This window comes from Xenopus tropicalis, chromosome 3, assembly GCF_000004195.4.
Source record: "Xenopus tropicalis strain Nigerian chromosome 3, UCB_Xtro_10.0, whole genome shotgun sequence".
Lineage (NCBI taxonomy): Eukaryota > Metazoa > Chordata > Amphibia > Anura > Pipidae > Xenopus > Xenopus tropicalis.
The window spans coordinates 90,167,935-90,195,019 of NC_030679.2; the positions used below are offsets into that span (position 1 = coordinate 90,167,935).

At 38.8% G+C, this 27,085-nt stretch overlaps 1 protein-coding gene across 1 annotated transcript in view; it reads left to right on the plus strand.

The window, feature by feature from the left end:
- tmem266 (transmembrane protein 266) overlaps window positions 1–27,085 on the plus strand; it is a 33,322-nt gene that overhangs the window by 1,170 nt on the left and 5,067 nt on the right. The window contains exons 2-8 of the mRNA XM_031899115.1: window positions 732–837; window positions 16,588–16,742; window positions 18,141–18,214; window positions 18,347–18,403; window positions 19,402–19,540; window positions 21,186–21,301; window positions 25,177–25,354. Of these exons, the coding sequence (XP_031754975.1) occupies window positions 824–837; window positions 16,588–16,742; window positions 18,141–18,214; window positions 18,347–18,403; window positions 19,402–19,540; window positions 21,186–21,301; window positions 25,177–25,354 (733 nt within the window). The 5' untranslated portion in view covers window positions 732–823. The remainder of the gene's footprint in view (window positions 1–731; window positions 838–16,587; window positions 16,743–18,140; window positions 18,215–18,346; window positions 18,404–19,401; window positions 19,541–21,185; window positions 21,302–25,176; window positions 25,355–27,085) is intronic.

Below are 27,085 nucleotides of genomic sequence, written 5' to 3' on the forward strand. Positions count from 1 at the left end.
AGTCGCCCAAAGTTTCCATCGAAGACAACTTCGGGGCGACTGTGGCACATCGCAGCAACACATATGCCATCCCACGATTTACATTCTAGCCAGTGGGTAGGCATTGGGGGGAGATTAGCCGCCTGTGACAACGAAGATTTGTCGCGGTGTGACTAATTTCCCCGTGTACCACTGCCCTAAAGCTTATATTAGCCTTTGGTATCTTTGCCCACAGTTTATATACACCTGTGGTTCAATCTAACAGATAAAAAGTCTAGATTTTTTGATCCCCATCTTTAGATGGAAGAGATCAATGGTCTGTTAATCTGTCATTTTTATTTACCAGCAGTATTACTGTAGTTGTTTTTATTAAAGGAGAAGGAAAGGTAAAAATCACTGGGGGGTGCCAAATGTTAGGCACCCCCCAATGATTGTAATCGCTTACCTTTTACCCCTCCTGTTAGGAGAAAATCGCACTAGCCCCGGGTAGCTGCAGGGAGTGTTTCTTCTGTCTTCTGAATCCCAGAGCTACTTTTTTGTTTAAGTTCGACTTTTTACTGTACTGCACAAGCGTGAAGACAGAAGAAGGAAGAGGAAACACTCGCTCGCAGTTTCACGGGGCTGGTGCAGGTTCTCCTAACAGGAGCACCAGCCCTAACATTTGGCACCACCAGTGACTTAGCCTTTCCTTCTCCTTTAAATTTTACTAACTGAAATAATTTCTTACATTATTTTTTCTTTTAACCTTTTAGACCAATCTACAGATATATTTTCTCTCTATCAGGAAAAAAAAGGCTGTTTGAATTATGAAAACTGTGTATTCTTGGAGGCAGCTTCTGTCATTATGACATATCCACAGTATGTATCCCTGACTGTTCTATATCTCTTATGAGAAAAGTACAAGATTACTATAGTAACATATATAGAAATGTATTCTCATGCAAGTATTTAAAACTGCAAAATGTTATTGCTTTTTAAGGAAATAGTAAAGTAGAAACATACAAAAACAAGACCACAACCAACTCAGCTGTCAGAACTGTTCAAGTGTAGCAGCCATCTTCAGACACTTTGACTAACTCACCAGAACTAAGTGTAAGTGTAAATGCTCAATGACACAAGCTGTGACAGCCAAATTACGGTTTTTGTCTCCTATTTTCCTAGAAGCTTCTCATAGAGTGCTTAACTTGTCACATAAAAAGGCACTATGGGAGCAGCAGCATTTATTCATTCAGTAAGCTAAAGGGTCAGTATTGGAGAAGCAGTTATAATAATGAGAATTATAATATATGTATTGCTAGGCTTTTGCAAAAATTACACTTCTAGCAAGGCTATTCTGCCTGCAATGCATTCCAAACCATAACATTTGTTATATCCCATCAGAGTTTTAATTATTTTAGAATTGCACTAAATCCAGCAGTTGCTTACGAATTTTGCCCAGTTCTAGCACTTTTTGCAGGAATGAAATCCTCTGTTTTCTGCAAAACCAGATTCTAAAATTCATGTGTCTAAAGCTCTATATTTTAGACAATATTTTGTTAATATTATTTTATTATTTATATAGCGCCATCAATTTATGCAGCGCTTATAATGTAAATGTTGTTTTTTTACAAATTGTAGGATGCAAATTAGTAATTTCAGTTTAGCATTTAGTCAGATCTTTTAGTGAGGATTTGATATTTGTCTAAGTCAAGAATCTGTGCATGCCTAGTTTATTTGGATTATTTTGTTTTAGTGAAACTGAACTGTATGGTCTTGATTATGGAAAGTGTAACAAAGTTGAGATCTTTCTATTGTACATTTAAAGGAGAAGGAAAGGCTAAGTCACTTGGGGGTGCCGAAATGTTAGGCACCCCCAAGTGACTTAGATCGCTTACCTTTTACCCCGGGCTGGTGCCCCTGTACGGAGAGAACAGCACCAGCCCGGGGTAGCAGCGAGCGCTTCCTACTTCCTTTTGGAACTTAAACAAGAAAGTCGGCTTTCCACTCTACTGCACATGCGCCGGCCCACGGATTTCGCCGGCAGAAGAAAAAGGAAGGAGGAAGCGATTCCTACAGGTACCCTGGGCTGGTGCTTTTTTCTCCTAACAGGGGCACCAGCCCAGGTGGTACAAGGTAAGCGATCTAAGTCACTTGGGGGTGCCTAACATTTTGGCACCCCCAAGTGACTTAGCCTTTCCTTCTCCTTTAAGAGTGCATTTAAGGTTAATAAAATGCTGCTAGTGACTGTACAGGTAAAGGAACTTCTTTAGAACAAGAGTTTGTGTGCTCACTCACAGCCAGAGAATACTGGATTTAACCTGCCCTGAAAACTGTGGTTAGCGACACATAGATATCTGCATTCTGCCCTTAGCCGGATATTTCTGTCAATAGATCTCTAGTCAAAGTTATATAGACAACTTTTGTTACCTTCTATCTTTTCTGCAAAGTAAACGTTATATTGGGCCCATATGACTGATTCTGTAGATGGTTTTTACTCTTGCAGTTGTAGGAATTTGGACTTTGTTTATTTAAAGGACAAAGAAAGGGAATGAAATAGTTAATGTATCATATTAACATAGTAAGTTAGGTTGAAAAAAGATGAATGTCCATCACGTTCAACCATAATGCCTATATCTAACCTGCCTAACTGCTAGTAGATCCAGAGGAAGGCAAAAAACCCCAACTCTAATTTGCCTCAGAGGGGGAAAAATTCCTTCCTGACTCCAAGATGGCAATCTGACCAGTCCCAGAATCAACTTGTACTAAGAGCTATCTCCCATAACCCTGTATTCCCTTACTTGCTAAATAGCCATCCAGTCCCTTCTTAAAGTTATATAATGTATCAGCCAGCACGACTGATTCGGGGAGGGAATTCCACAACTTCACAGCTCTCACAGTAAAAAATCCTTTCCGAATATTTACTGGTAAATATAGCATTAGAGAGGTTATTATATGATCCCCTTATATATTTATACATAGTTATCATGTCACCTCTTAAGCGCCTCTTCTCCAAGGTAAACAGACCCAACTTGGCCAGTCTTTCTTCATAACTGAGACTTTCCATACCCTTTACCAGCTTAGTTGCCTTTCTCTGGACCCTCTCTAATTCAATAATGTCCCGTTTGAGCACTGGAGACCAGAACTGAACAGCATATTCTAGATGGGGCCTTACCAGAGCTCTGTAAAGGGGGAGAATTACACCCTGCTCCCGTGAATCTATACCCCTTTTAATACAGCTCAAAACCTTATTTGCCCTTGCAGCTGCTGCCTGGCATTGCTTGCTACAGCCAAGTTTATTATCTAAAAGGACTAGGATTTGCCTAGTGCAGTCCCATTAAGGGTATAAGTGGCTTGCATATTTTTACATCCCAGGTGCATGATCTTACATTTATCCATATTAAATCTCATCTACCACTTAGCTGCCCAGATTGCCAGTTTGTCAAGATCCTGCTGCAGGGATGCCACATCCTGAATAGAACTGACTGGCAGAGTTTTGTTTCATCTGCAAACACTGATACATTGCTTATAATACCCTCCCCCAAGTCATTTATGAACAAATTAAACAAAAGTACAGTACAGAACCCTGAGGGACCCCACTGAGGACCTTATTCCAAGTAGAGAATGTACCATTAACAACCACCCTCTGTACCCGATCCTGTAGCCAGTTTTCTATCCATGTGCAAACAACTTCACTAAGACCAAAAGACCTTAGTTTAGAAAGAAGCGAGGCAACAGTGCTGCTATTGGGTGGGACTTGGCACTCTGGCTCCTCTACTGTAGGAAAGAAAAGAACTGGTTTAGCACATCTGCCTTTTCTGTATCCGCTGTAACCATATTGTTACTATAAATCAATGGAGCCACAACCTCAGCCTGCATCGTTTTACCATTAATATACTTAAAAAACTTTTTGGGGTTAGTTTTGCCTCTGCCGCGATGCGCTCCTCATTTTCTATCTTTTCCTTCCGGATCGCTGTTTTACAACACTTGTTATAGTGTTTATCTTCATTAAACACAGCTTCTGTCCCATCTGACTTATATTTCTTAAAAGCTTTCCTTTTTTTTCCCTATTAACTTCTTTACCTCAAAATTAAGCCACATAGGGTGATTCTACATGTTCTTTTTAATGGAATAAATTGAGAACAGTAATGATTTAATATCATTTTAAATGACAACTATTTCTGCTCTTTGTTTTAGCAGAAAACCTAAGGCCCCAATCTATGCTCTGAAGCACTGCCCTTAAAGGAGAAAGAAAGGTAAAAACCAAGTAAGCTTTATCAGAAAGGTCTATGTAAATACTGCCATAAGCACTCGCAGAAATGCTGCAGTGAGTTCTCTGTCAAAAGATTTGTTGTGTCTGTTTTCCTCTGCCAGAGACACACAGCTCTCTCCCCTTTCTTGCTCCCCTCCCTCAAGAATGCTAAGAACTCACCCCCCCCCCCTTAGGAATGTGGATCTGAGCCAATCAGCTGGAAGCTTCCTCATAGTCTAACTAACTGAGCATGTACACGGGTCTTGGTGCAGGAGTGAGGCATTATGGGAACTTTCTTTACGCAGCTCAGCGTTTTTTCTTCCTGTTTGGCTTCTGATCATCTGAACGGGAGAAATATGGGGAGACTTAAGGGCACTATTGAGAGAACTGAAGGTATGCCTGCAGCTTGAGATTTACTCTTTATTAGCCTTTCTTTCTGCTTTAAGGAGCTAAAATTTGCTTTTCTAAAAATCGGGGTCTTTGTTGCCCCCGTGTATATTTGTTTCCTGCACCGAACATTCAATGAAATAACATTATGGTCACTATTACCCAGGGGTTCAACCACTTGCACATTTGCTATACGTTCTGGGTGATTAGAGATCACTAGATCCAATATAGCTTGGTTCCTGGTTGGCTCCTCAACAACCTGTGACATAAAGTTGTCATGCAACAAATTTATAAACTTGTTCCCATTTACTGTCCTGGCAGTACTATTGCCCCAGTCAATATCAAGATAATTAAAATCCCCCATTATTATCACTTGCCCCAAACTAGCAGCCTTTTCTATTTACAACAGGAGCTGAGCCTCTTCCTCTTCGCTTACATTAGAGGGTTTATAGCATCACCCCTACCATTAATTTAGTGGATTATTTATCTGTGAGAAGCTCAACCCATAAGGCTTCCCTCTGTTACCACCATCACTTCCTCCTTAATATTTGCTTTTAATTCCTGCTTAACGGACAGACACACCCCTCCTCCTTTTCTATTGCCCCTGTCCCTCTGAAACAATGTATAACCCCCAATATTAATTGCCCAGTCATGCGACTCATTCAATCAAGTTTCAGCAATGCCTATCACATCATATTTCCGCTCCAGCGCCAGTATCTCCAGCTCTCCCATTTTACCAGTCAGACTCCTTGCATTAGTAAACATACATTTAATACTAGTACCAGTGTGAGAATGACGTGTAAACAACTTATGGTCCTCCCTGCCATTATCAGTATCCCGAAGCAAGTCTCCTCCCCCATTTTCCCTTATTATGCCCACTACCTCTTCTAACCTGTCTACTACAGAATTACTTGCTGCACCCTCCCCCCCCACTTCTTGTTTACAATCTCCTCCAACACTCTAGCCATCTTCTTCCCCAAAGCAGCTGCCCCATCATCATTTAGGTGCCATCCCTGGCAATGGGCTGATTGAAAAATCAGCCCAGTTCTCCAGAAACCCAAAGCCCTCCTCCCTGCACCAATTTCTCAGCCACGCATTAACCTCCCTAAGCTCCCGCTGCCTTCTTAACGTTGCTCGTGGCACAGGTAATATCTCTGAGAAAATTACCTTGGAAGTCCTCGCCCTCAACTCTAAAGTCATACCTATAATGATTCCATCTGCCTTTGCCATTTCTTTCTGTGTTAAGGTTTTTTCCAATTCAGTTCCTGCAATTTAGGCAAACTCCAGTAACAAAAATTCCTGTGATGTATCTTTATTGCGGCAAGACCAAGACTGGTGGTCATGCACAGAATGGTAAAGGATCAGGAGGCGCATGCACATTACAAAACTTCGGAAGTGCGCTTTCTACTTCTGAAAAACAAGCGCTTATCCCTTTAAAGCCCTCCCCTCTTCATGCGCGCACCAATCGTAGCAGTCTACTAAAGTTGCCATGGTGACACGCAAAGCTAAAGAAGAAAGACACGTCTGTCAGCAAATTCTTATTACTGGGTAATGCCTTGAGCTGATCTGTGTGTGTTTTACTGCAGCTCCTGCCTCCTTCAACAATCTCGCTGCATCCTGGCAACGCTGCCTATATTTTTCTGCTCTGCTGCGCTCACCTATTCTCAGGTCTGAAAGCTTTCAAATCATGCTAAAAATTGAACATAACTATTTGATGCTAAAATTCATTTTATCCAAGTGATTTATCAAAATAAAAAAGTAGTATTATAAGTGTATATAAATCCACAATCTATTAACTGTAACATGCAGAATAGAGTTCATCAATTTATCCAGCAATGTAAATAGACAAAAGGAATTCTGGGAACCAATCCCATGGGTGAGCTTTAGCCTGTAGAATAATCTTATGTAAATGGGATTTTCTTGGAGATCTTTGGGATTAGTTCCCAGAATTCCTTTTGTTTATTTGCTTACACATGAATTGCTCTCCTCAATCCTAATGATTTGCCCAGCAATGTAAATAATTAATGTATTCAAATTTTAGTAATCAGAATTTTTTTTATCACAAAGGAGAAGGAAAGGTAAACATCTCTTGGGGGTGCCAAATGTTAGGCGCCCCCAGTGACTATAATCGTTTACCTTTTACCCCGAGCTGGTGCTCCTGTTAGGAGAAACCACACCAGCCCGGGGTAACTGCGAGCGACTGTTTCCTTTTCAATCTGCCTTCTGAATCCCGGGCCGGCGCATACGCAGTAGAGTGAAGAAGTTACTTTTAAGTTCGGCTTTTCACTGTACTGCGCATGCAAAAGCGCGCGAAGACAGAAGAAGGAAGAGGAGACGCTCACTCACAGGTACCCAGGGCTGGTGCGGTTTTCTTCTCACAGGAGCACCACCTGAGGTACAAGGTAAGTGATTATAGTCACTGGGAGGTGCCTAACATTTTGGCACCCCCGAGTGACTTAGCCTTTCCTTTTTCTTTAAATCAAATACATTGTTATCATTTCAAATGAAATAAATATTACTTTTGAATTCAACTGTTAATTATTTATTGTAGCTTTATTTTTAAGATGTATAAAAGAAATAAACATTCACTGTGATAGAAATTTGTTATAACTATTACTTTCTTTTTCATAATTTTGAACATTTTATATATCACTATGGTTGAAGTTTAAGTTATCCATTTGTGTAAAAGGCTTCAGGCACCATGTCTCCTAGCACTCCAATACCTCTTGTTTGTTCCGATAACATCTAGCCTGTAAGGGCTCTGGCACACGGGGAGATTAGTCGCCTGCGACAAATATCCCTTGTCGCGGGTGACTAATTTCCCCGAAATGCCATCCCACCGGCGTGTAATGGCATACGCGGGGCTGCGATTTCCCCCGAACACGCAGAAGTTTCCTCGCACTATCCCACTGGCGATTTACATACTCGCCGGCGGGATGGCATTTCGGGGAGATTAGTCACCCGCGACAAGGGAGATTTGTCGCGGGCGACTAATCTCCCTGTGTGCCAGAGCCCTAAAGCTGCCCATACATGCACCGATAGTATCATACGAAACCTTGGTTTGTAGAAGATTTTAAAAGATTTTGATTGGGCACCGTTGAAGGCATCCGGACAAATGCGTGCATTTAGGGCTGAATCGTCAGATATGGGTAGAATTCCTATTGTTTCTACTGCATATCTGACGATTCAGCTCTGAACGTCAGTGTAGGAAACAAACAACCAATGATCGCAGGAAAGATCAGAATTGTAAGGTGTATGGCCAATTTAAGGGCAATGGGTCAGAGGGGTGAAGACACACAAAGCTACTTGTGGCAGCTACAGAAATAGACAATGCTGATCATTTACTGCTAATTGTCTTTACATATGCTTTAGCAGAGGCAATTCTTATTATTGTCTATGAAAGGGTATTTTCTGGCGTTTATTAGCTGTCACAAGTAGCTCAGTGTGTCTTCACCCTTACAAAAGCAATGAGAACAAATACTGTTAGTCCAATGAGACATGCTGTCTGCATTGTGTGAACACAAGGGGATAGCTTTTACTTCAGCAACAGAGACAAATTAAAATATCATAATCTATTGAAAAGCAAATATTATTTATGTCATATTTATTTTAATTCCCTATGATAATTTTATTCCATATATTGATTCCAAAAAATGGCTGGTTGCTACGGTAAATGATACCATAGCAACAACATTCTTGCTACATTTTAAACTCTATGAAACACTAGTTGTGGAAGGGAAAGCGGATTGCAGGTTTGATTGGGTGCAATCTGGTTGCTATAGTTCAAATAAGCAACCATTTAGGGCAAGGCCACACTAGGCGGATTGTTAGCCTGTAGATAAGCGACAGCTGACAATCTGCCTGATATTTCTCTTTAGGACCTCCTATATTGATATAGCAGTCTTTTATTGAATTAATTAAGGGCAAGAGCAAATGGATTGTCAGGCAGCATATACGCGCGGGCTGACAATCCACCCGTACGCTTAAAAATACTTTAGTTGTGCCTGCACCCAGAAGCACTGGATCTGCCTGCAGGCACACGCATGCACATATCCACCAACTAAAGCGAGACTTGGTCTTTGTTGGCAGATATTGGCTGCATGTGCCTGTGCGGATTCAGTGCTTCTGGGTGCAGGCATTACTAGAAGAATTTTTCAGCGTATGGGCGGATTGTCAGCCTGCGCATATATGCGGCCTGACAATCCACCCAGTGTGCCCTTGCCCTTAGTGAATTCAATAAAAGACTGCTATATGAATATAAGAGGTCCTAAAGAGAAACCCGAGTTACACAAATGAGCACAAAAAATTAAACTTGTAGCCATAGATTTAATTTTTTTAATAAAGTGATTGGCCCTCATGCAAAAGCTTTGAAGGTGTAGTAAACCCCGCTGCACGGGTTGTATTTCTAGCTAATTAAAATTTTCAAAAAAATTTCCTAAACCACTATAGCCAGTAACTGAATTAAAATGCCAAAAAAACAACAATGTTAACACATTATAAATAATATAATATTTCTCCATGTTCTTTATGCAATTCTATTTTAAACATTTTGCAAGCACTGAACATTTTTTTATTGTATCCCCGTTTTTTGGTTTTAGTGTAGTATTATGTGTAAATAAAAAAAAATTAATTTATATACATGTATTATATAATTGCATGATGCCAGACATGTTGCAGGGGATCAGCATTCCTATTGGTCAGTTCCTTTTTATTTATAAGATTTTTTTTTGCTAATTAGAATTCTAATTATAAATTTTTCTTCCATCTGCAATTATTTTTTATGCCAAATTCTATTGAAAAATAAGGGATGCAGTTGGATGGCTGGCGTTATCGCTGGGTTTACAACCCATTAAAATTAGGCAAAAAAAATCTAAAGTATAACTTGTATAGAATTATCTATTCCACATCCTTGTAATAGCAAGCCACTAATAAACAATGGTATCTATCTGTAATTTCTGCATAAAAGTGTACCATGATATAGCAATTTTATAATAAATTTAGTAAGGTCCCCCCAAATTCTGCAGAGATTTACTACTGAAAATAAGGTCAGAAATACATCTAAAAAACTAAACATGTATTCATAAAAAAAAACTTCATTTATTTTTCAGATTCATCTGCAAACATGCCTAATTGTATAGTTCATGGATGTCGCCATCGAACCGGACAGAAAGAAAAATACCCTAACGTAACTCTACATAATTTCCCCAATGACATACATAAAATTAAAAATTGGCTTAGGCAGACTTCGCAGTATGGTGAAGAACTGGATTCAGTAGCAAATGCAATCCAAGAAGTTTCTAAAACTGGTAGATATCGCATGTGTTCGGTTCACTTCACCGAAGATTTATTCATGACTCAAGGCTCTAAAAGGGTACTAAAACCTAATGCTGTACCCACAATTTTTGTTACTCAACCAATTCCAGTGTCTGTAACAGCCATGGAATCTGCACCTTACCAAAGCCGCAAAAGAAGACTAGTAGAAACGGAGGTGGTTCCTTTAACCTCGCACACCATAGTGCGAGTAGTTCGAAATCTTATTACCATAGGAACGCAAACCGATGCTTCTCCTGTGTACCCCACACCAATAAAACCAACTCATGCAAATACTCGAGCTCAACACAGACAAACTTCATTACAAGAAACCCCTAAAGTATCAAATCTGGAAGAAGAACAGAATTTGTCTCTAACACTTGATGAATCCCTAAGTAGTATAGAGGAAATTGACCCCAGTAGAGAAGGTGAAATAGATACATTATTATATGAGCCTGAAGAAAGTTTCACAGAGAAAGATACTACAGAAAAACCTGACAAAATTCATCAGCGACGGTTTATAGTGTTTGAGGAACTTCTGGACCAACTTTTGTATTTGGTAAAATGTCAACACAGTACACCATGCCACGCACCTATTGTGGAAATCAAGAAAAAAAATTACGGAACAATGGTAGAAATAAATCTAACCTGTCTTGCTGGACATTGTTCTTTGGTTTGGAATTCTCAACCAACGGCAGGACAGATTTCGGTTGGAAATTTATCATTAGCATGTGCCATTTTATTAAGCGGATCTTCCTTTACCAAAGTTGAGGAAATGTTTAATATGATGGCAATACCAATTTTTTCTCACAAAACATTTTATAGATATCAGAAACAATACATTTTTCCTGCCATTGATCTAGCATGGAAAACCGAACAGGAATCATTAAAAAAGGACATACTTGGTCAAGCTGCTGCTTTGGCTGGTGATGGACAGTTTGACAGCCCTGGTCATTCTGCTAAATACTGTACATACTCAATGATGGACATTAGGATGAAGAAAATTGTGGATTTCACAATTGACCAAGTTGGCCCTGGAAAAAATGTTGCGAAAATCAAAAACATTGCACTTGAAAAATGTCTTGAAAATTTGGAACAAAAAGGAGTTGACATTAAAGTTTTGGCCACAGATAGACATAGCAGCATAAGAAATATTATGAAAACAAAAAATTACATCATCAACCATCAATTTGATGTGTGGCATATTTGTAAAAGCTTGGTTATAAAACTAAGAGCTGCAAGCAAAAAAAGAAAATGTAAAGACATTGCACAGTGGATTGGACCCATTACTAACCACTTGTGGTGGTGTGCTCAAACATGTGACCAGAACGTAGAGAATCTTTTAGATAAATGGCGTTCATTACTTTACCATATTGCTAATAAGCACACATTTAAGAACCTTAAAACTTATAAAAGCTGCCAACATAAGCAATTACCAGCTGAGGAAAGCAGAGACAGAAAATGGATTACACCCTCACATCCTGCTTACAGCACTCTGGTTGGCATTTTAAACAGCCCTCTACTAATTAAAGACATCTCGAAGATTGAAAAATTCTGCCACACAAGAGATCTGGAAAACTTTCACAGTAAAATTCTGAAGTACAGGCCAAAAAAAATCTCATTTAACATTGATTCAATGTATGCCAGAACCATGCTGGCTGTCCTGTCTCACAATAAAACTGTTAATCGCCCCCAGGTAACGATTTGCAGCAAAAAACACAAACTTTTTGTTGGTGAAAAAAAGAATTACAGTGGTATTTACCAAGGAAAAGAAGGAAAACCAACCCACCTTTTAAACATCATTTCTGATGCTGAAAAAATTGTTAAAGGGGAGCTAGTTCACCGTTGGGAGTCAAGAACGGGAGGTTACCTGCCAATATTGCGTCAAAACAAAGACCTGAAAAATTGACTGTGATTGCACAGCATATCTCGAGATTTGGGCAATAACTGTTTTGTCTAAAAACCACAGACTGAAATCAATAAAAAAAAAAAAGAATTAAATGTCTATTTTTTTGGTTTATACTCATAATTACATAGTTAAAACGCAATAGATTTGTTTTCACAATGAATAAATCAAAGTAGTTGTGTGGTCAATTTTTGTGTAAAAAGGAAAGACCATGGATATATTAATGGTAATGGTTTCCCGAGACGTTTTCATACTCTGTTTAAAAATATTCATATTATAGTGTTAAAAGCATTTTGAAAATACTGATAGTAAAAAAGCTTTTTTTTTTGTTTTGTTTGAGTTATGTATTTTGTAGTTTGTAACAGAACATGGATTTTATTAAGGAAAAAATAAACAACGCATTTAGTTAAATAAAAACATAATCTATAAACATTTTCTCTTTTGAACTAAAATTTAAATAAAATGCAATAATTTAACAGTATAAGATCATTTTTGAATTACAAAATAGTTTGTGCTGTACAGACTGAAAACTTAATAATTCTAAAGAAGTGAGGCACTGACAATTGACTGGATTAACATATTGTGCTGTGTACAATATGTTTGTACTGACCCATAGATAGGTTGTATGTGCTGGGTCTACTTGGAAGGGTTGAAATTGATGGACTCTTTTTTTTTTTTTTTTCAGCCCTATGTAAGTAAGTATAACCCCAAATATTTTTAAATACTTATTAGGTATCAATTTTGGGGTTTTAGTGCAACACAAGAACAGGTAATAACTCATACTCACTGCTGGATAATCGCAGGTCTGAAGAAATCCAACATATTTCCCCTTTGGGTCTGGGGAGGCTGTTCTGATTGCCTTGACAGCACACGCTGGTATAACCTTGCGTTTGCCAGATTCTAGGTAACCATAGATCCAAGCTGTAAAGCTGCAATATACTTCTGTTAAGAAAAAAGGGAAAATTAGTAACTATTTTAAATGTGAAAAAAATTACCTCATATTCAGCTTGCTTGTGCGTTTTTGAAATTAGTAATTTTAAATACCCATTCAGCAATTTTTGGGGGTAATTATTTCATTTTCAAATATGTCCCAATGGATAATGCATGATACATGTTCTGGAATCAGGGCATGTATTTCTGGATTATAACAACATATAGATTCCATTATGGTGGGCATAGTGAAACAGTTGCCACAAACACACCGATTATTTCCCAATCTGTCTTGATTCTTCGTGCAATGGATTTCTTCTTTACTACTCACTTTTATTAATATCCTGGTCAATGTGCTGTTCCAGTTCCTCATGACTGCCATATTATAAATTCCACCTGCTTTAATCCATTCCCATATTATCACATGCACTTTTATAAACACAATAATGCAGATGTGAACCATGCAGGGACTTGTAAGGGTGAACAATACGGGGTCTTACAGGTGTAAATAATGCAGGGCCTCCTCCTTAAGGCTACATTAACTATAATGGTCTCCGCTCAAGTCCAGCTACAAGGAGTGAAGCACAAGCGTAGATATGGCCGAAAAAGTCTGCTGCTTTTGCGTTTTCAGGCATATATACATGTACAGCTTTAGTTGTGACAATGTCAAATGGAAAACATTCATTAATATACTTTTCTATATTTAGTTTGCTAATCATAAATTGAGCCTCATGTAATAAAAAAAGAAAACCATGAAAACAAAAACAAAGCCATAACAATTAGAAAACATGAAGCGTTCATTATAAAACACTGTATACGCAGTGTATAAGTAGTTCATGACCGTTACATTAGTGACACAAATTTTCTAGAAGAATACATTAAAGGAGAATGCAAGTCAAAATTTAAAAAGCATACTGCCCAATAGTCCTATTGTTTAGTAAAAACGCCACACTTTTGGCTCACCTAATCAAATATTTACTCAGTCACACTTGCTTCACATTTTCTAGAACAGGCAGCCATCTCTAAAAAGGTATTCTCCCTTCCTTTCCCTCCTTGCTTCATACTGCACATGTGTTTCATTCCCTCCCCCCCCCCCTTCCCTCTGGCAGATCCGCTTCTGATTGGCTGGTGGGCATGTGTAGCTCAGAACATGAGACAGGATCAAGTTACACACATGCTCAGAGAATAGGAAGGCTGCCGCTGGCACCTACAGGAAGGACAGAGAGATTTCAGTGATGTCACTGTAGTCTTCACACTGCTGTAGGCTGCCAGCACCATATCTCAGAAAAGCAAGCACAAAAAATAATTAAATATAGATATTCTTACATAAGTAATGTAACTGTGACATTAGTATTTTTTTTTTTTTTTTAATGATGGATGTGCATTTACATTTAAGTTGGCCTGAAATTAATACTGAATTATAATTTGTATTTGTGAAAATACCTAGGTTGCTTAGCTACTCAATAAATTGCTTTTTATAAGGGTTAATTGATAGCTAAATGTATAATACAGGGATTGCCTCCTCTATAATCAATATAAAAAAAAGTGTACAGCTCTTATGTGAATATTTATTTTAGATTGTTACTGCACCTTTAATATTCGCCTGTGCGCTGTGTACTGAAACTTGTGTGTTGTTATTGTTGCATGTTGTTGTAACAGTGCACAAGCTTCATAGACGCGGTCATGTCCAGGAAGAGGCATGTAGTTGGCACATGTGCATTTAGTTCGCTGGCGCATCTCGATGGCATCACTTAAACCAAAAAATGGTTCGCGACTAAGTGGCAATAGCCATAACTTTGAGACAACACGATGGGAGACAGAAGTGGCATTTAAAAAAAAAAAAAATCAGCGACATACAGGTACACACAAGGGGCTATAGATAGTGTCAAACTGAGTAGCAGCCTTTCCTTGTCCTTTAAAGCAGCTACGGTAGTACTAAAGAGTCTTTAGATTATTTACAATCTTTAGATTTCATTATTGATTTGTCAGTTATGTTATTTTTTATTTGCTAAGAAATTGCTGAAGCAAGGGACAGGAATGTGTTCACTATAATGAACACTTGGAAAACTAGAAAAATCTAGATCAATCTACTCCAAAACTGTGATTTTGCCAAATTTGGTTGTGGATTGTGGAATAAGGATAGGAATAAGTAGTCCTGTCAGCTGAATTGGTATTGGAATGCTGTGGCAAACTGCTTTACTTAGGGACAGATTTCTCAAATTTAAGTTTAGAGCTTAATACATTGAAACTCGCCCATGTTCTTTTCATTCCTGTGGAATTTTGTGTCAGTGGGTAAAAGTTCACCAATTGATAAATGTGCTTCTTAAAATGAATAGAACATGAGCGAGTTTTCATGTATTAAGCTCTAAACTGATATTTTGATAATTCTGCCCCTAGGTGTGCAAGTGCTGTTAAGGTGGCCATAAACCTTACAATTACGATCCTTTCTGTGATCTTTGGATGTTCGTTCCCTCTACTGTTGATCGGGGCTGAATCATCAGATATAGAGGTAGATATAGAAACAATAGGGTGATTTAGCCCTAAATGCAGATTTTGCTGGGGTGCCTTCAATGGTGGTCAAGCAAAATCTTTTGTCCCGCCCGATCGGCGAGACTACCGATATTCGAAGCTTTTGTGATATCGGTTGTCTCGTTGATCTGCCATACACCAGCTTTACTCTATTTTAGTGGCATCGCCATACAACACAAGATGAGTCATACAGGATTTTTATCAAGTATAACACAAAGAAAGTTATAAAGTCCCAAGAAGTGCATGGGTAGTTGCTTCATGCTGTCCTCCAATTGGTTGATGTAAATGTCCATCAGTCCAAGTAAATCCAGTTGTTAAGCCCTTTACCGTCTCTTATCTGGACCTGTAAATGAAAGCTTGATGCGGGGAGCTGCAACACATGACATTTGCCTACCACTTCAGCCAGAAGTCAAAGTCACATGAAGTTTCTTCCTGCAGGCAACTATGCTCGGCTTTGGGAAACCGAAGTGTTGATGGTGAGAGGCATTTGGGAGAGGTTGGTCAACTACAATAGCAGAGATCTATTGCAAACGACTAACATGCTCTGTGGGACATCAGCCTTTCAACTCACTTAAGGTGAGTGCAGAGGATCTCTCTTTCTGTTCAAACCCTGAACCCCACTTCACAACTTAGAAATGTTTAGGATAAGCAGAACCAATACCTGTATAGTAAAGGATGCAATTATGCATTTATTACTCTAATTTGACTATAGGCTGTGTTTCCAATCTATTGCTTGAATTGTGTGCGCATTTAAGGAGGGTAGTTGATTGGGGTCAGCCTCAATATCGTATAACCATGAAGGCAACACAGAAATGTTTCAGTTTTGTCCATTTCGCAAAAAGGAGAATCTACAAAATCTCCAAAAGTAAAAATCTAAAGAATTAAAAGTTGTTGATAAAAGAAATGTAATACTCACTAAGATTTCCTTATTGACAGAAAAAGTTCTGCTTATGCTAAATATTTCTAAATTATGAAGTGGGGTTCAATAAGGGTGTGAACATAGACAGAAAGAGAGATCCTCTGCACTCACCTTAATCAGTATACAGGTGTGGGTCCTGTTATCTGGAATGCTTGGGACCTGGGGTTTTCCAGATAAGGGATTTTTCTGTAATTTGGATCTCCACATGTTGGCAAATTATGCACAAGTTTGGCACCTTGCCTGACTTCATTTCATTTTAAATGGTATTAATGTAAGGAGACTATAATTAGACTGAATGTTATCATATCACAAAGTTAATGAACATGAAACATTATCATACAACTTTCAGATGCTTTAATGAATTACCAGCATAATCCAAGTGTATTTTCTTATCCTTAGGTCTAGCTGGCTGAAGCCGTGCTGTGGTAGAAGAGCCACAATGTGGCACATGTTTCTGCTAAGTGGTGGTTTGAACTGCTTTTTGGTAGCCTGCGTGATTCTTGTGGTCATTCTCTTGACTATGGAGCTACTCATAGACACAAAGCTGCTACAATGTGAGTCCAATAAGTGATCATTGTTGTTTAGCATGTACAGTTAAGTACTCTTGGTATAGTCATAGGTAAGTAGCTGTGCTTGGAGGGTTGTGACAAGGCACCCACCTTGCTGTTGACTGTCTACGGTGGGTCTGGGTATGTATGATAATAAGGCCAGCCTCTAAAGTTTCTTTTGACAAAAGCTGTAAGTGACTTAACTGAGTATAGATTTGACAGACTGATGCATATGCTGTATGGTGGCTCTGGGATTGGATTTCTTTATATGATGTATGTGGCTACCTGAGGTGCCATAACAGGAGTTCTATCATATTTATTGCTCATATGTTCTCCTGTGTTGTGCAATGGTGCCAATGAAATCTGGTAAATGAAATTTTTACAGTTTGCGACTATGTAACAACCAAGTTTAAAAGTTATTTTGGATTCTGGTAAATGCCAGAAGAGCTGTTATAAGATGCCATAGGCGAGCACTATTTAGTGGGATGGTCAGGAGCTGTTCAAATGTCAGGGCCTGTTTTGAATCCCAGTCCGGGCCTGGTGTCAGGTAAAGAATAGCAACACTAGGGGGCAGATTTACTAATCCACGAATTCGAATCACGAATAGGAAAAATTCGGATTGGAAATAAAAATTTCTGAAGATCGAAAATATGCAGCCATATAGCAGTAATGCTTTATTCCAAAGGCCCGTGTGCCTTTTTTGTACATTACAGTGTCGGACTTGGCTGGCAGGACACTGGGTGGGCCCCCCGGTCACAGTGCACCCGATTACCAAATTAAGATTAGGGAGGAGGAAAGTATGTGCCGGTGTTGTCACATCCCTGGGGGTGGCAGTATAAGCTTGGGCACTGGGAGGAGAACAGTTTGGATTGGAGGATCCTTAAAGAGATACTGGCACTAGAAATTAAACCTTTTTTTTTTTTACATCTATTATAACATTGTCTTTGTATGTCCTTAATAATTTTGCCATAAATGTATTTGTCTGATGCTTTTACATTGTCTGTCTGATTCCCCATGTTTTTCTATGAGGGGGCTACCATATTTGTGCAGCAGAAGTCTGTTAGCATTAGAAACTATAACTGACTGGCTGAGAAGGGACAGTCACCAACATGACCTATAGGCAAATTTTTATGTACATTCATATATTAAAGAGTTGTTTTTTAGTGTCAATATCACTTTAAAGTAGCACTCCTGGTGGTCCCCAGTCCGACCCTGTACATTTACTCATAATATGTACAAAGAAAGACCTGCATCATACAGGTTTCCTGAGTAACAGTAGTTCTCTGCTCCAAAAAAATTAAGTGTATGGAACGAAAATCAGAAATTACAGGAATCACCTCATGTACATAAAATGCTGCACTGCATAAAGGAGGGTTTGGAGATTGACTTATTTTTCTTTTACAGTCTCAAGTGCCCCTCAGTGTTCAGGAATCATCCACTGGATTAGTTTAGCAATCCTGTCAATGTTTTTTGTGGAGGTAAGAAAAATCAACAATTTTCTTCATAATTTTATGGGAAAAAAAAAAGTAACCAAAAAGATCCATATTCAGAAATAAACAGCACTATTTGTGTCTTCCTTGTCAGTAATGAGTTTTTCTCTTTTTAATTAGACTGTCCTAAGGATTGTTATACTCGGTATATGGGATTATATTGAAAACAAAGTTGAAGTGAGTATCCATTTGTGGTCTTCTGAATTAGAGCATAACCAACTTGTATTTAATGTTTGCTTATCATTAGAAATATTGCATTGACATCAGAGTAATGAATACAATGGTTAAAGGGAAACTATACCCAAAACATTGCAGGTCTCTAAAAATATTCACATAAAGCAGCCCATATATAAATATGTAAGTTTAATAAAGCCTTTTCTATTAGTACGTGCCATTAGATAATTCCATATAGAAAATCTACCATTTTATTTAGAAAAGGATCTATCCAGTGCAGTCTTGTTTCTTTGTGTAAGCAGTAAGTATACAGTAAGCTAGAGCTAATAACATATAGTATAATATTTATTACATTCATTTATATTTAACTGGCACATTTAAAAGTAAAAGTACTGTATATGGTTAGGGTTTTGGTGGCTTATAATTCTAGCAATAAACACACACTGCCAACTCATGAATATTCTCAGATTGTTTGAATAGTTGTTCATAGAAGTTAGTTAGTACATAGAACTTCCAAGCTTCCATAATATAATGCAGCGTAATGGGATTTAGGGCGGCCTGCGGAATTAGAAAGCTACTAGGACTGAATAACTTGGAAAACCTTTATTAACCAGTAATACAGTAGGATACTAGTGCACTAAAATTGTGTGGTTACATAAGCTTACTGAAGCTCATTAACTACGACATGTTGACCAGTAGCATTTTGTTGTATATGCTCAGGTAGTTATGTGGTTAAAAGTGGTTAAAATTTCATTTAGTTTCCTACAGTGCCCCTACAGCTGTTTGCTGCCTCTGAACCCCTGGTATTGTGTGGGCAAAATTATGAGTTCTCAAGAGCTAGGTTATCTGTGCTGTGCTGCCTGTAGCATTGTAAATTACATGGACAAGCTTTTGCCCTTTCCTATGGCTATGTGCCTTGCCTGCCTAACTGTAACTCTACCCCTGTGTGACTGTAATAATGGGAATTATGTGCTAATATTGCTGTACTGTGTTTATGACAGGTGATTGATGGGGCAGTAATTGTTCTCTCTCTGGCTCCTATGGTTGCCTCTACTGTTGCCAATGGTCCTAGCAGCCCATGGGATGCTATCAGTCTCTTCATCTCCTTGCGCATTTGGAGAGTCAAAAGAATTATTGATGGTAAGTACTTTATAGAAAAGCAGGTTTGCTCTGTCACCATTCCTCCTCAATCTTGTTTAAACATTATGCCCATTGTGCCTGTCATAGTTGTACATGTGGCCTAGTCTTAGGGAGCATATTCAGTATATTTTTTGCTGTGGGGAGCAGAGGCTCAGTGGTTAAATGGTTGGACTCTGATGCTAGTAAACCTGGGTTTGGTTCTTGTTTTACCTCCTTATGACTTAAAGGGGGCCTGTCACCCAGACATAAAAAGTTGCACAGGTATGGATCCATTATCCGAAAACCTTTAAAGCTCAATATTTCGGAAAGGCTCTGTCCCATAGACTCCATTTTAAGCAAATAATTCATATTTGTCATTTTTCTCTATAATAATAAAACCGTACCTTGTATTTGATCCTAACTAAAATATAATGAATCCTTATTGTGGAGACAAACTAATTTGATGTTATCTGGAAAACCCAAGGTCCCAAGCTTTCTGGATAGCAGAATAAATAGTCATTTTTAAATTACATGTGATTTTCTTATTAAATTAAAACATCCAACCTATAAAGGTGTTTCAAAATCTCAGCTGTCAGTCATATATTACTTGCCCCGCCTCGGCCTATATTCACTTTCCATTCTGCACTTCCTAGATGTCACTGCCCTCCTCACATGCCCACATGCAAATCTTGTCTTAATAAGTGTCCACAAAATGGCGCCTGTCTGCTTGCTGTGATTGTGAATTCCAAGACTGAAGGAAATAAGGATTTATATAATTTATATAGTGTAAGTAAAGTTTATTTTGACTAACACATGATTAAAGAATCTTGGAATTATTTCTTAGGGTGACAGCTCTCCTTTAAGGCAAGTCTCATCCTTAAACATCAGGCATCAAACTTTGATGGATGGATTTATGGGGAAGAAAAGATCTGTGATCAGACCGGGGATGTCTTTGATGTAGTTAGACAGCTTGAATATATTGCAATATATGTACACACAATCCTTTTTTGTTTAAAAGGGAGGGCATTTCTTTATAGCTTTATGCACCATAATGGTTTAAAATTGTTTAGTGGTGAGCACAACTTTGCCTTTTTTGCTATAGTTTATACAGAAGCAGTTGCCAGATTCATATTGTAGCTCCCTTCATTTTTGAGCTGCAGTCAGGTGATCCCAGTGGAGCCAATAAAAGGGCAACCATTAGGGATTCTTAACCTTGAAAAGCAAGCATGTTGCCTGTAAAACTCTGTCCCTGTGAATAATGTCAACCGGACTAGGAGAATTCTTATTGAATCAGATAAAAGTGAGTGTAGAACTGGCCAGACCGATGACTTTAACATTGTTGGCCAACTTGAATATATTGCAATATCTGGAAAAACAATCCCTGTTTTGTTTAAAGGGGAGGGCATTGCTTGGTAGCTTAATGCACAGAATGTCTTAATGTCTTATATATATTGGTAAGGGGTGAGCGCAGAGAATCTTCTTTGCATGAATTATGTGCTCACACCCTTATTGCACCCCCACTTGATGGTTCAAAATAGTATAGTGTAAGCACAAACAATTGTATAGGGGTAAGCACAACTTCCACTTTTTTCAACAAAAAAATTCCCAAAAATGATCTGTCTGTTAGCAAGCAATTCTTATTTACTTGCCTCTGTATTTCCTGTAGCTTATATTTTACCAGTGAAAGTAGAGATGGAGATTTTGGTGCAGCAGTATGAGAAAGCCAAACTGATCCAGGAGGAGCAGATGGAACACCTAACTCAGATGTGCCAAGAGCAAGCAGTAAGTTAAAAATAAAGTGTTTGCTCCTAATTAAATCAAATAAAGACATATTTTCACACATCAGAATAGAAATGAATATGAGTTCAAACTAGGGATGCACGGAACCCAGTTTTTTGGGTTCGGCCGAACCCCCGAATCCACTCTGATGGATTCGGCCGAATACCAAACCAAATCTTAATTGGCATATGCTAATTAGGATCCGGAAGGGGTAAAAATCACAGCGCGGGCAAACATTTAACCCTTCCAAATGCTAATTAGCATATGCTAATTTCTGCTAATTCAGATTCAGTTCGGCCAGGACCGTGGATTTGGCTGAATCCGAACCCTGCTGAAAAAGCCCGAATCCTGGCCAAATACCGAACCGAATCCTGGATTTGGTGCATCCCTAGTTCAAACACCAAGTATTTTATCTAGCAGTTTTCAACTTCCCCTTTAAAAACACATACATACATCAGTAATTAAAAACAAAAGATATTCCGTTAACTCAGGAATGCTATTGCAGCGGTGTTTGTTCAATTCCCAACACCTTATAGACTCTCGGCCCACTGGGAGCCGACAAGCAGCACCTCCCAGGGGACAACAGCCGAAAATTAAACTATCTATTAGGTACTAAAGAATCCTGCTACCAAGTTGTTCTTGAATGCACTGTGCATATTTCACTTTGGCCCTACAATCAAATCCCCGGCCCAAAGCATCCTCCAAATCATTGAATTGAACACTGCTTCCACCAGGGCTGTGGAGTCGGAGGCAATTTTGGGTACCTGGAGTCGGAGTCGGCAAAAAATGAACCGACTCCGACTCCTACTAAATTTAAATGGGAATAAAAAAAAAAAATAAAGCAAGTTTAAATGTCCCAATTCACAAACATAATTAATTACTCATAATTACTCATAATTACTGACTTCTCTGCTATAAGAATAAAGCCCAATGCACGCAGTGCATAAACGAACACGTTGAGTGACCATAAAGCATGCTTTTCATTGACTGTATGAATGTATAAAATACATTAGCATATTAAATACAGAGGAGTCAGAGTCGGAAGTATCAGAAACTGAGGAGTTGGGGTCGGAGTCGAAGAATTTATCTACCGACTCCACAGCCCTGGCTTCCACAGCACAGTTTGGGAGGCCGAGAGTCTAGAAGGTGATGGTATTTAAACACCGATTCCCGAGCGTTCCCGAGTTAAGGGATTTTCCTCTGTTATTAATAAGTCTGATGTGTGTTTGAGTTTTCAAAGGGAAGTTTTTTTATGCAATGAATTAAAAGCTAATTTGTAGTATTATTGCTATACATACTATTTTAGCCCTAAGATAGATTCCCCCTTTGATATGATAGTATTTTGCTTGCTATCATTACTGTAGCTTGGCACTTCTGTCCAACAATTGGTCTAAAATTACTCCTTGATCTTTCATTTAAATTTCCCTATAAATTCTGTATGTAATAATGCACAGGGCTGCTGTACAGCTTCCTTCCACCATGCACAAGTGCTGCAGGTCTGGTCTTCCCTTTCGTCTGGTTCATATACTATGGGTTAGTCTTAGCTGACACTGATATGGGATAGTGAAGTTATCTTCTTATCAGTAGATGGCAGCAACTGTTCTGCGTTCACAATTCATTTTGAGGTAATAGGGTTAAGTTGAGCTTTACATTACAAATTTAGGGCAGTTGCTGAATATTAGTATTCATATTTTTCCAGCTTATTTGTATTAACAATGAATGCAGTAGGCAGTTTAAGGGCAGTGTTATAAAAGAGTGCAAGTGCAAGTGATCCAAATTCTATTCACTTTCTAAATCACATTTGTAGGAAAGGCTGCCAGCTTCCAGATACCTTCCCATTGCTAACCCAGTCATCTGGATCAGTTTATTGGCATGTGCCTCAGTCTGCTGCACTTCAAACCAAAGGAAAGATGTCTCAGATGGCCTATTGATTTCTCAAGTGACCTGTTCATCTCCCTGGCAAGCACAGCTGTTGGCAGCTCAAATATTTCTGTTTCAGTAGCCTTGTGCAGCTGAACATGCCTCCGCATGTGGGAAATTCTAACCATATACAATGTAAATAGCCTTGGAATGTAATATTATTGTAGTTTTAATTGTAATTATTAAAAATATGTATGTATCTACAGTTATCTCTTCCCTTTATGTAATAGATGAGCTTTAACTATGTTAGAAAGGAAGCAGCGTTTTTTCATGGTTTTTCAAATTGCCTTCCTATTCCGACTCTTTCTGGTCTGCACTAAAGTTTATAGTTGTTGCAAATACAGGTTCCAGTAACCCAAAACAGATTGACTTATGATTTATGTTACACTTCTGTATAATGTTTTCATGTTTCTTATTTTTAATATTACTCTTACAATTCATCTTCTTCCCCAACTGCTACATGGTTGCTATGGGAATCAAGTCCTAGCAACCAGATAGAACCAAGAAAAATCCAAACCTGACAGCTGCTCAACAATACATGTATACAATCAACGACCCCCCCCCCCCCTCACAAAAGACCAATTCAATTTGTTGTAGAATACCACTGTCTATATCATACTAAAAAGGGACAAATAGGACAGTTTCCGTGGTTCATCAAGTTCAACACTTCCAAGTGAAGCCAGCACACACAAACCTATACTCACCTATCTATAGACTCTCATACATAAACCATATATACCAACATCAATACTAACTGTAGATATTATGCTTGTTCAAGAATTCATCCAAACCCCTCTTAAAGTGATACTGACTCTAAAAAACTACTCTTCAAAGGATGAATGTATGTTAAAAGTTACCTATAGGTCATGTAAATGGTTTTTCATGAATACATCTGCTTTTGTGAGTAATTGTTACTTGAAGTTCCTAACTGTCCCTTCTCAACCTGTCCATTACAGCTTCTAATGCTAACTGATTCCTGCTGCACCAATATGGCAGCCCCCTCATAGAGGAACATGGGGGTTCAGATGGGTGATGTAAAAGCATCAGGCAAATAATTTTATGGAAAAAATTAGACAGAGCATGCAAAGACAGTGTTATGGCAGTTGTAAAAATGATTTAATTTCTGGTGTCAGTATCTCTTTAAAGACATTAACAGAATCTGCCATTACAGCATCACTAGGAAGGGCATTCCACAACCTCACTGTGAAAAACTACTTACGCTGCTTCAAATGGAAGTTCTGTTACCCTAATCTAAAGGGGTGGCCTCTGGTGCGCTGGTGGTTTTTATGGACAAGAACACCCCTATCTGCCTATAATCCCCTCTAATGAATTTGTACAGAGTAATCATGTCCCCTCGCCAGCACCTCTTTTCCAGAGAAAACAACCCCAACCTCGACAGTCTCACCTCATAGTTTAAATCTTCCATCCCCTTTACCAGTTTAGTTGCACGTCTCTGCACTCTCTCCAGCTCATTAATATCCTTCTTAAGGACTGGAGCCCAAAAACTGCACTGTATACTCAAGGTGAGGCCTTACCAGAGATCCTAAACTTACTTCTTATGCTGAAGCATATTATAGTTAGTGCTCTAATGAAAGTAGGAGGTAGTTTTTATGCTTCCTGTGATGTTCACTTCAGCACAGTATTTGCTAAACCACTTTATAAAACAAAATGTCCCTTTAATATTTGAATCTCCTTACAATATACCAGGAGATGGCACGAGCTATTGCCCAAATGAGTGAGGCATAGCATCACTGCAGGTATGACTTGTCAAAAATGGAACTGGAAGCATTAGCATTATCAAGGATAACCTTTTAGTGATGGTTTGTTCTTCATAGTGTCCAACAATGACAAAGGCACAAATGTTTCAACTGTTTTCAAAAGATGGTTGAAGAAGCCTTTACTGAAGTAACTGCCTGTGTATGTATGAGATTAACAGCCTTTCCTTTCTGTCTTGCCAGTTTGAGATTCGACAACTGAGGGCTCATCTAGCACAACAGGACTTGGATCTGGTTGCAGAGAGAGAAAGAGCTTTAAAAGTCCCCCATGAACTGCAGAGACAAAATGATCGATTCAAGGTGATAGCAAACCGAGATTCTGATGATGATGCCACAGAAAACATTACAGAGCTACCTCATGGTAAGTAGGATTTTCTGACATTTAACCCCAAAGAAAATGTGATAATCCAAGTGTTGTGTATGTGAACAAAGTATTAGTTCATTGCTGTCAGGGCCACAAGGCCGATGGGACCTGGAAGGGTTAGTTTAGTGAGATTGGGTGACAGGATAAGATAAGAGTAAACAGGAACAGGCCAAGAGTCAGTATACCAGAAAGTCAATAAATAGAAATAGTGCAGCCAGGAACTCACAGAGACAACATCTACATCTAGGTTAAGGTAGTGGTGTTTTTGGGGCTTCATTTGGCTCCAACATTAACATTACAATCTAATGTCACAGTGCTGGCACAATAAAGTCACTAGCAAAGCACCAAAATCAGCTTAACTTTACAATTTTGCCTGGGTTAGTTGAAAGCTCCGTCTGGGTGAGTTGGAAGCATCTGTTGGGTTACATGGGGGAACCAGTTGAGTTAGCGCACATTATATGAGATGGTAGTGCCTGTGTGCTTTACAGTGGTATAACCAAAACACTGAAGATAAAAAAAAACCTCACAAACACAAGTAGGTGCCATGAAGGCCAAATGAAGGGAAAGCATATTCTGTGATATTGGATCAAGCCTATTCCTCCTTACACGTTTCACATGTACAACAATAGAGCTATGGTGCGTTATGCTGATATTATTAGCCAATAGTAATAAGAAGAAGTGGTCTTGTAGCAATGTGGGATATTTTTATATTTGTATTTCAATTACTGCAGAAATAGGGTATTAGGATGATTCAGGAAAGAGAAATGTTTTCACACCATGCTACATAATTAAAGAGCCAGCCACCCATTTCAATCCTTTTCATGACATCCACATTATAAGAGGTGAGCTGTAAGAACTATGCAAAGACTCTTTAACTGAAGTAAAAATCTGAATTTAATCACAACGTATAGAGCCTAAAGAGTTGTGTTTGTTTTGCTTGGTCCAGCTGAAGTGCTACCAAATGGACTGGGTGTTTGTGCAGCTATTTGTGGTCAGATAATATTTAGCATGAATTATAGATGAGAACAGTGATGGGATTGAACATTAGATAGCTGAGCCTCTGTGCATGAGTCAAACAGCCCTCAGCTACACTCAGGCTCATCTAAGCTTTCCCATTAGCAGCAGCCCTCCCCTAACTGCAGGCTATCTAGCCTCAACATGGCCAAAAAAGCTTTTAAACTTCAACTAAGACCAAGAGATCAGGCTCATTTTGTCTTCTTGTCAACTCTGATTGTTGTCTTCAGGATGCATTGCAGTTAGAGGCAGCTCTGTCTGGGTGGTGTACGATGGAGAAAATGTTCAACAATAAACGGCAAACCGCAGAGTGCTGTAGCGAGACATGTTTTCTCAGTGGGCAGTGATACATATGGCTCTCAGGGAGGCACAAACATTTTTCAGATATGGCTGCAGTAAGAGCTGTACACCGCAAGAGCAGCAGGTAGCACCCATTTCCTTTAAATTGTTGTACGCACTAGTTGCTAGTTGTGTAACTTGAACCTTATTTCCTGCAATGGTATAACAGGATCCCAGTCATTTTGTATGGCCGGTCCTGGAGATATGCTGTAAAGACAGACAAGCAATTGGACAAGATCAGTAACTACAGAAGACTTTATAGGCTGTTTAGTTGCAGCAGTTGAAAGCAAAAACAGTGTTCCTATAAAACAAATGTTTTAATCGCTATGTATTTTTAGCGCCCCTATCTAAGCTTTATAGTTCTATTATACCAGG